This window comes from Maniola hyperantus, chromosome 1, assembly GCF_902806685.2.
Source record: "Maniola hyperantus chromosome 1, iAphHyp1.2, whole genome shotgun sequence".
NCBI lineage: Eukaryota > Metazoa > Arthropoda > Insecta > Lepidoptera > Nymphalidae > Maniola > Maniola hyperantus.
In genome coordinates this window covers 9,518,791-9,528,442 of record NC_048536.1, presented here as the reverse complement: position 1 = coordinate 9,528,442, position 9,652 = coordinate 9,518,791, and the positions used below count along the sequence as shown (strand labels likewise).

General features: G+C 39.1%; 1 protein-coding gene across 8 annotated transcripts in view; it reads right to left on the bottom strand.

The window, feature by feature from the left end:
• Positions 1-9,652, bottom strand: part of tai (taiman) — a 79,317-nt gene that overhangs the window by 9,061 nt on the left and 60,604 nt on the right. For 4 of the 8 annotated variants that reach the window (XM_069501232.1, XM_069501256.1, XM_069501218.1 and 1 more), the window contains 7 exons: positions 7,769-7,924; positions 5,074-5,188; positions 4,164-4,240; positions 3,557-3,647; positions 2,176-2,376; positions 1,548-1,739; positions 1,079-1,146 (listed from right to left, as the gene is read on the bottom strand). In XM_069501232.1, coding sequence (XP_069357333.1) covers positions 1,079-1,146; positions 1,548-1,739; positions 2,176-2,376; positions 3,557-3,647; positions 4,164-4,240; positions 5,074-5,188; positions 7,769-7,924 — 900 coding nt within the window. Of the gene's footprint in view, positions 1-1,078; positions 1,147-1,547; positions 1,740-2,166; positions 2,377-3,556; positions 3,648-4,163; positions 4,241-5,073; positions 5,189-7,768; positions 7,925-9,652 lie in introns of those variants that run through there. The other 4 variants (XM_034973571.2, XM_069501238.1, XM_069501268.1 and 1 more) reach the window with 4 other exon arrangements.

The following is a 9,652-nucleotide window of genomic DNA, read 5'->3' as shown; positions in this document are numbered from 1 at the left end:
TGCAGCAGTTTCTTATCCGAAACTTAATGCTACATAAAAGCTGCTTTTCGAAAATAAAAGACTATGTATTTGAAATATTTAAATTTAGATGATTAACCTATCAAACTCGCTAACAAAATATTCTGACGTCGTTATCTTAATCTGAACTTGATTTTAAAGTAGGCATATAATAATAATAATAATGTGTATAACGAGGATAGATCAAAACACGAGCTTGCGTAAATATTTATCATATCAAACACTATCTAAAGCGCGGTATAGTATTGTAATAGTATAAATATATATTTAGCACTGATCATTTAAGAACTGTACAACTCTATGATTTGAATAACTAGTTTGGAAATAAACGTTTAGATCACACCTCACTTTTAGCTGGAAGTAAAAGAATTATCATGCACTCATTTTAATGGTTTAAAGTACGCCACTCGATAAACGAAATAATTCGTATGCTACAACATCGTACAAGCAAAACAATAAGCTATCTAGTTGCAAAATTATAAAAGTTTTCATAATTGATTAACCGTCACCATAAATGAAACCGCTTGCGCATGCGAATTACCCCATTTTTCTGTAAAAAGCTGAAATATCACAGGTACGAGAAACCTAGAAGCGATGAATTCATGTTTTCATGAATTTTATTTCTCTAAAGTAATTATTAAATAATATCCTCTACGAAATATTATTAGACATCACATCACATAAGCTTTATTGAAAATAATTCCAGGAATGCACCAACTAACAAAATTATTATTGAAATTGTTATTATTTCCATTTCGGTTCATGATTTTGTAAAATGTACATCGATGACTCGAACGATATTTATACAATCTTCACTGGAAAGTCGAAGCGGGCGAACATGTAAAAATATCTGTGTCATCCAATCGAGAACTTAATTGGCACATTTCTTTCAATCAGCCTCTAATTCATCAAGATGATCGACTCGACAACACACGCAGCAGAGCAGACTCAATACGTAATAATCAGAGATGTAGTTCTACGAAAAATAATGAAAACCGATAGAGAAGTAGTGTAAAAGTGACTATAGATGGTTCGGTCGAGTGGGCGCGTCCCTGCTTACCGGCGTGCTCTGGCGCGGCTCCCACGCGCGCGCGTCCGCCGCGCCGCCCCCCACCAGCGCGCCGCCACCTACACCACACACGATACATTGCGGCAGCCAGTGGCCAACATTCACACTGACAATGTTTTAGCTTTCATTTTATCTAAAATGTCCACTGTCCGAAATTAGTTTTAGTAAATTTCACACATGCCACTCAGATCCTAGAAGGTCGAAACCTTCTTTAAAAAAAATTAAACTATACATTTGCGTTCTCTTAGCATTTTTTAATAAGATTTATATTTTGGGCCCTGTATTATAAAAGTATGGGACGATGACAGCGTTATCGGTTAAATTTGACGACCGCAAAGATGTACAATAATTATGTTACTAGTCATTAAGAGAATAACAGTCCTGCACTGCTCTGCATCCCGGTCGAGTTTTTTTCTGGGAATGCGCCGCGACGTTATAATACATATATTCGGGTACTAACCGGGTGCAGACATGTCGAAGTTGAGCAGCGGGTCGAGCTCGGGCGGGTGCAGCGTGTGAATGTTGGGGCGGCGCGCGCCCACCACGGCGCGCAGCTCGTTGCGCACGTACTCCGACGTGCCGCCCGCCGCGCCCCCGCCCGCGCCACTCACGCCGCCCACACCACTTACGCCACTCACACCGCCCACGCCGCCTGCACATAAACATCCCGATCACATTCTGCCCGGCCGGCCCGCACACGTCGAGGAGCGCCAGACTGATCCAAATATTATTACGAGTAAAACGCTCATTCATAAAGACGTCGTTCAGTAACGCCATATTATATAGAGGTTAATAGTAAAATAATTAGAAGCGGAAGTAGATTCGGCGGAAAATTATTCGAGTTCATGCACGACAGACGGCTGGCGAAATTTATTAAGCGATCTACTGTTTACCTCGGAGTCTCTCGGCCGTCAGGCGTTGCGGTGAGGAGAAGGCGGTGATTCGAATCGGTAGATGAAATAGCACACAAGCCAAGTTAGTTATTAAAATTTAAATCTGATACGAGTCTGAGAACAGAGTTGAATCTTATTCAACTCGAGTTAGCGACTCTTATTAATACAAATGTAAACCGTCGAGACGTTACTTACATGAGAGCTGATGGTCGTGCGGCGAGGGATGCGGGGTATGCGAGGGATGCGGGGTGTGCGGCGGATGCGGCGGGTGCGGCGGATGCGGCGGATGCGGCGGGTGCGGCGGGTGCGGCGCGTGCGCGGAGTGCGGCACGCGGCGCGCGAACTCGCCGCAATAGGCGCCCGCGCCCGCCTCTCCCTCCTCATAGTAGCCGCCCACTGCCACACACGCCTCATAATATAGTACCGATCGATGGACACGGTATTGAAACCTACCTACCGAGGGCCGTTTGAACGGGCGAAGAGAGCGTCACGCGCTCACGACGTATCGCGACGAGTTGGCGGCGACGCCGCCACTAATTGATAACCAAAATTTCGATACTCAGCGGCTACCGGGCCATGCGAATTCTCCAAAAGCTCGAGTATCTAGTTCGCTATCACTACCCATAGCGTAATCGCACGATTACCGAATACTGAAGCAAATATCTTACTCATGCAATTATTAGTTTTAGAACCTTGAAAAGATTAAAGACTTAATCTTTAAAAAAAAAAATATCTACAGGACATGCTGAAAGATTTCCTAATAGACCTCACTATATTCATGCTTCGAATAAAAAAATTTGAAGAAAATTGAATAATAATAATATATTACGTAATTCTACCTGAACATAAATTAGTATAATAATATTATGTAATAATTATGATAATATGCACAAGCAGACCATAAATACTTTGGATCAGACTGAATATTTGAACTTAAAACTATGGTTTTATTTCGCATAGACTAAAAATACATACCTTTTATAGTATCTACACTATTATAGGGATAGATAAAAAAACGTTTTAATCATACATAAATGGTAAATATACCACCATCATCATTTTTTCGTACCATATATTAAAAGCTTAAAACTGAACATAGGTTTGTTAAAAATTATTTCAGATAATTTGTATATTTGGCATTAGTACGTTGTGAGTGTGGTAAGGTTTAAAAAATTTACTATGTTGTACCTATATAAAACTAGTGCACTTTTCTACGCTAAACGCAATCTGTTCTGAATCATCTTTTTTCTGAATGAATGATTTCTGAATCAGTAATAAGTGTTTTTCATCACTCCTTCTTTCCACTAAGCAATTCACTTACTTTGGCTAAATAACTAGTGTCAATATTTATTTTATAATGAATCGTGTGTTTAGGTCGTGTCAATCAATGACATAGATGAAGAGTAAGAGCTAGCGTGCACTGCAATTTTCCTTACGTTTCTTCCCCACAAAATGTGTGAACTGTGATAGAAGAAATAAGTGTGTGCGTGCGTGTGTGTGTGTGTGTGTGTGTGTGTGTGTGTGTCTGTGTGTGTGTGTGTGTGCAGGCTGTGTAGCGTGTAGATAGGGCACGTACCGTGCAGCGGGCGCGGCGCTCGTAGGTAGGATTGCGGCGCCACGGGCGTGTGCAGCGCCGCCGCGTACGTGCCCGCGCCAGCGCCTCCACCCTTAACACGGACATAAAATTAAATTTATTTGTAAAGTATTTATTAGGGTACGTACCTCAAAAGGAAAAAAGAGCCCTAATAGGATCACTTCGTTGTCTGTCTGTCTGTCCGTTTGTCATGTCTGTCAAGAAAATCTATAGGATACTTCCCGTTGACCTACAATCATGAAACTTGGCAGATAGGTAGGTCTTATAGACTCCGCTTTCCGTCCGTCAGTGGGTTGTATCATACGTCATCATAATAGGTGAGTTGAAATTTTTGTGAATTGAAAAAATGAATTCATTTTTACAGAATGTGTATTTTTATCGCTGCTATGACAACAAATACTAAAAATTTCAAAAAGGCCGCCATGATTATTTCTTGTACGATATTACGGAACCCTTAGTGTGCGAGTCCGACTCGCACTTGACCAATTTTTTGTTAGTCACGATTTGCTTTGTGGCGTTTGCGCTATCGTTTGATAAATTAATTAGAAAATTAAAGAAAAAAACTGTAATAAACAACATTGGTACTTACACAAAGTTGCCGACTGAGCATCGGATTATGTTGGGGTGCTTGAATTTTATTTGTACCATAATTTGAACCCATTTGATCTGTAACAATAATAAGTAAATAGGGTAAGTAAACAATATAAATGAGATAGAGGTAAAATTAAAACTCAACTACTACTCTTAAAAGTCTACTACAGATGAACAGTTTTAATTTTTCCATTTAATAGTATGTAGGTATGTATACTTTCAGAATCCATAAAATGAAAACCTTCGAACCAAATTCGATATTATTATCAGTTTAATTTTTGTTTTGATTTCGTTCCGTATTTTTATTTCTCATACCGATCACATTTTATTTTTATTTATTTGGGTCAACAAACAGTAGCACGCAGTGCTTAGAAAAAGACAGTCATCTACAGTACGCGGCCGAAAGTAATGTACATCGACCTTAAGAAGGAGATAGCAGATTTGTAGAGCATTGTCTTTGTCGTTCAGACCGACAAAACGTCATATAGGTATGAGTGACAGAGACAACGCTCTACAAAGCCAAAATGTCATTCTAAAGGTCGATGTACATTACGTTCTGCCGCGTACTGTATTACAGTATTAGTTTACATGCGTCAACCACATATTTTTTTTTGTTTTTTATTGTTTTTTTTATTTAAGAATATTAGCCATGTTAAAATGACTAATATTCCCCTTTCCTCTCCAACTAAGCGTCAGGCTTGTGCTAGGAGTAGGTACGACAATAGTGCAACGGGCGGGGTTTGAACCGTCGACCTTTCGGTTTTCAGTCCACTCCTTTACCGGTTGAGCTATTGAGGCTCGGATTAGCAATGGCATATCCACAAATAATACACTGTTAATCTCGAGTCCCATGCCAGTCGGGTAAAACAAACAATTATTTTTTAATGTAAAAATTACAATAAACTTACTCGTTTGATGATATAAATGATGGAAGTCTGTCCGCGTGAGAGAAACGTTAGGCGGAGTCGCGGAAACCAAAGCGTTGATCGTCGAACCGAGATCCGCTTGCGGTTGTTCGGCTGCCTGTAATGAGGAGATAGATTTAATAGTTCTTTAATTTTCTCGTAAAGGGCATCTTACGAGTATATCAGCCTTGTCAAAACTTTAAATAATAATAATAATGTTGATGAATGATGAAGAGGTCGATGCTTGGAGAACATTATATACATACGTAATGTACATAATGTACACGCATATTTGCTAGTTTATACCTCGGGCCAATATCAGTTGCTAAAGGCACGTTAAAACATTACTTACTTTTCTTAATGTGAGTGCTGATTTTTATGTATATTTCCTGAGCCTAATATAAAAATTACGACTCAGACTATAAGTGAGATAAACCACGTTATTTTTGCGAGCTTTAAAGCGTCTCGTGGAAATTACCGCTGGCAGGAAATGTCTGACAGTATTGAATATTAGTTATTAAGAATATTCTGTAAAACACATGAAAATTAGCAGTCAGACTTTAAGAAAAGTGAGTAATTTGTTTTAAATAGGTACTTTCAGTGAGTGACACTTAAAATTGGTCCACGGCACAAGCTAGCAGACATCCATACGTTAATAGTACACACTAACACTACTCTATCCCACACATATTGTTTTTCAGAAAGAAAAAACATACCGTCGAATTGAGAACCTCCTCCTTTTTTTGAAGTCGGTTATAAATAAGGAAGATCTGGCGGCAGTGGGATCTTGCTCTAAAAAGGTTAAAGAGGGTAAGACCAGACATTACATGCTTTGCGTGGCACCGGGTTGTAACATCGCCAATTTCCCAAATCTTGGTTGCTACTGAGAATTTCTACACAGAAAAACCAAATAACTTTTTTGGCTTAACCCGGGACACGAATCCAAGGAGCTCACGGTCTGCAGCCGAGTAGGCTAACCAGAAAACTAGGTTGCCATCTTGACACACCTCAGGCGCGGCGACAAGTTGTAAGCTATCAATAAACGCAATTTTCGTGCTAGAAATTCTTAATATTTCAACAGCAGAAGTTTTAAGGTGTAAATATTATAAAATACTTCAATACAAAGTTCAGATATTATTACATCCATATCAAGTCACTAATAAAATCAATTTGTTTACAATAACACATCGACATAATGACCCGGCATTCTCGGGAAACATGATCGACAAAGAAATAAATGTTATAAGCCAATAAACTGTGCTTTGGTCTAAAAGTGTGGTGTAAATTGTTCACTTTTCGTTTTGTCTAAAAAAAAAAGTTTTGCACGCAAAATATACATAGGTAGTACTAGTATAGTCTGCGACAGGTTGAGATGGCAATCGGGACATGATGCGGGGGGACGCCCCGCACACCCACACGTCACCCGCGCTCGCCGGCAGTGGGTCATCGTGGGGGCTGTGCGGGTGGGCGAGGCATTCCCTCCCGATTGCCATTTCGACCTGTCGTGTACTATACATATGCCCAATGTCCATGCATTTGCCCTATTAGTATAGATATAAAGGATGACACAAGCTTAACTATGAACCGGAAATATGAAAAAGGTAAGTGAATCATATTTTAAATGGCAAATCGTCGGCACAAAAAACAGTGCCTTCGAATCGTCTAAGGCTGCTTAATAATTTGATATGCCTCAAATACTTCACTATGGAAAACATTTTTGATCGAATAAAAATAATTGGTGTTTTTTTGTACTTATTCTATGGGTATGAGGAAGAGTGGGGGCGTAATGAAAATATGTATTTTGCTTTCTCCCACGCAAGCCCACTTTGTGTGGCGGTGACGTCTCGTCTTGCGTCAGGCATGCCTTTTCTGTGATTTGAAAATAGGTCTGCGGCTCGATTCCGGTAGAATGACAGCTACAATGTCAACATCGCAATCATGTCTGATTGGTTGATGCTCGCTTACTATTGGCTACAATATTGTATTATCTATGCAACAAGAATACCATAAATGTAGCCAATCACAACGATTGCAACTGTACTAATGATTGATGCAGTTTTCCCGCAATCAAACAACTGATCAATAATTTGAATTAGAGGTATATCAAAGTGTCAAAAAAAATACAAGTTTTTTTTTTTAAATAAGTGACGTCAATAAAGCACCCTATGTGGGTGCGCTTTTCGTGCGAAAATCGTAAGTCTTTATGTCCGCTTCTTTCGTGTTGGCTGTTGACAGATATACTGCGCAATATATTATGTTGTTTAATGCGTGGATAACTATTTAAAAGTACAATATTTGTATTTATCTAGGATAATGCTGATGAATTTCCATACAACATATACCAAATGACTCGTAATATCCGCGCCAAATAACTCGTAGTATTTGTCATGAAAGTCATTTTAAAAACACTGAAATTCAAAAGAATGTCCCACTTTTAAATTAAAAAATAAAATATAAAATAAGTAGGTGAATGTACCTAAATATTTTCAAAATTACTTTCATGATATAGCCCAGTCCTTAAGAATATATATCAACAAAGTCAAACGGTGGATCATATTGCAAACGAAATTCTTTAATTTGCGGCCCCGTCAGCACCCTGCCCACGATGTTAGCGCTCATTGTACTCTTTAGACGCGCTCCTTAGGCCATTCACGCCCATTACGGTGTCACTAACGGCGTAGATACGCACAGTACACACCTCAGGAGAGACGAGGAGCTGCTGCGAGCGCTGCATCTGCAGCAGGCGCGCGCGCTGCTCCGCGATGGCGCGCGCGCGCACCGGGTCCTGCTCGCTGCGCGCTACCATGCCGTACAGCGCCGCGCCCACGCCGCCGCCGCTCATTGTACTCGTTCCCTATACATTCACACGAACCATGTCACTACATGTATAGTCCTTACAAAATGACTTTTCACGCGCCATTTTAACTCTATGGGCCAACTGTCATATCAAAAGTATGGTTCACCTTTAAAATAAGGACTAAAATCGTAATTTTTCCACAAAATTATTTTTGCGACACAAAGTTAAAATGGTACGTGAGAAGTTGTTTTAACGCATTAGAACAGTGCTGCTGTACAATCACGACGTGATACATGGATTGGAACTAAGGACCTGCAAAGCACCATCCCCAAAATAAGGGGTCACTGACATTCGTCTCTTGGCCACCCGAAACAAATGAGGATGATTATGAGGCTTCGCGCTCGTCCTTCATTCCCTGTCCGATGTCGGTTTTGTCGTGTTTGACTAAATGCATTGCGAAAAGTTAGGACATGATTTTCGTGCAGATATCACGCGTGAATTGCGAGCGAATTTCACATCCGCAAGAGATCGCAAAAATCGGGCCGAATACGATCCATTTTTAAGAGACTTAAAAAAAACAGTCTGCAACTTCAATTCTGGCTTGACCAATTTGAAATTGGTATGGATATTGAATGTGGTATTATTACGCTACTGAAAATACGAATGGAATCATAAGTCCTCCGCCATGCAAGAGCCGCAAACCCTGAATAAACGCGGGTATAGTAATAGGCTAGTTGACACTTTTTTTAAGTAGGTCTTAAATGGTTAATATTTGTTCTATTAGATCAAAAAAATTAACACTATATTTTTTTGCGCCCTTAAAACCGTAAAACTTTAATTTAAAAATATATTTTTCTTAGACAGGTGAAAACACTGTCGGCCATGTTTGGCCGATAGATTATCTGTGCTCTGACGTCATGCATTTGTAAACAACAGCATAACCTCCCAAAGTTTAATAAACATGACTTCTATACTAGTTTACATGAAAAATATAGTAATTATCGTTATTGTATCATCCGAGAATGTAAAAACGCATCGATAAAGACCACAGGAAAGTTGTGGATTAGAGTGCCCAGTGAAATAAATATACGTAACACGTGAAGACTTGCTTAAAGGGATCCTATATCACTAACGACTGCAACCCAAATTTATTTTTGCAAAGATCAATTTGTTGTAAGTCTTACTTAATAACTTATTCAATTTATCAAGAGAAAACGATAATTTTTACGTTTACTATGCGTTTTTAGAAATATATAAAAACTAGCTTATGCTCGTGACTTCGCCCGCGTGGACTTCATAAATTTCAAACCCCCATTTAACCCACTCAGAGGTGGAATTTCAAAAAATCCTTTCCTAGTGGATACCTTATCTTTACCTACAAAGAACACACCCACCAAATTTCATGTATCTAGAACCAGCTGTTTAGATGTTTAGGCTGTGCGTTGATATATAAGTTAGTCAGGAGGACTTGAAATTTTATATATATGGATACTACGTTAGTCAATAGGGATGACATTTGTTTGTTTACATATTTAATGACGTCACATCATGGCTGACAGCGTTTTCTGAGTTTCAAATAAAAATAAAAACTGTATTTTTTAAAATTGGATTTATATATCCATCCTGCGTTTTTAATAATTGTTATTGATATATTTCGTTGTTATATATTAGAATATTATTTAGAATGGAAATCACTCACGGTAGTTTAAATGCTAAAATTTTAGAATTACTTTTTTTTTGGTTTCGCTAGAGAAAGTCGCGTTATAGACCCATAACCATGGTATG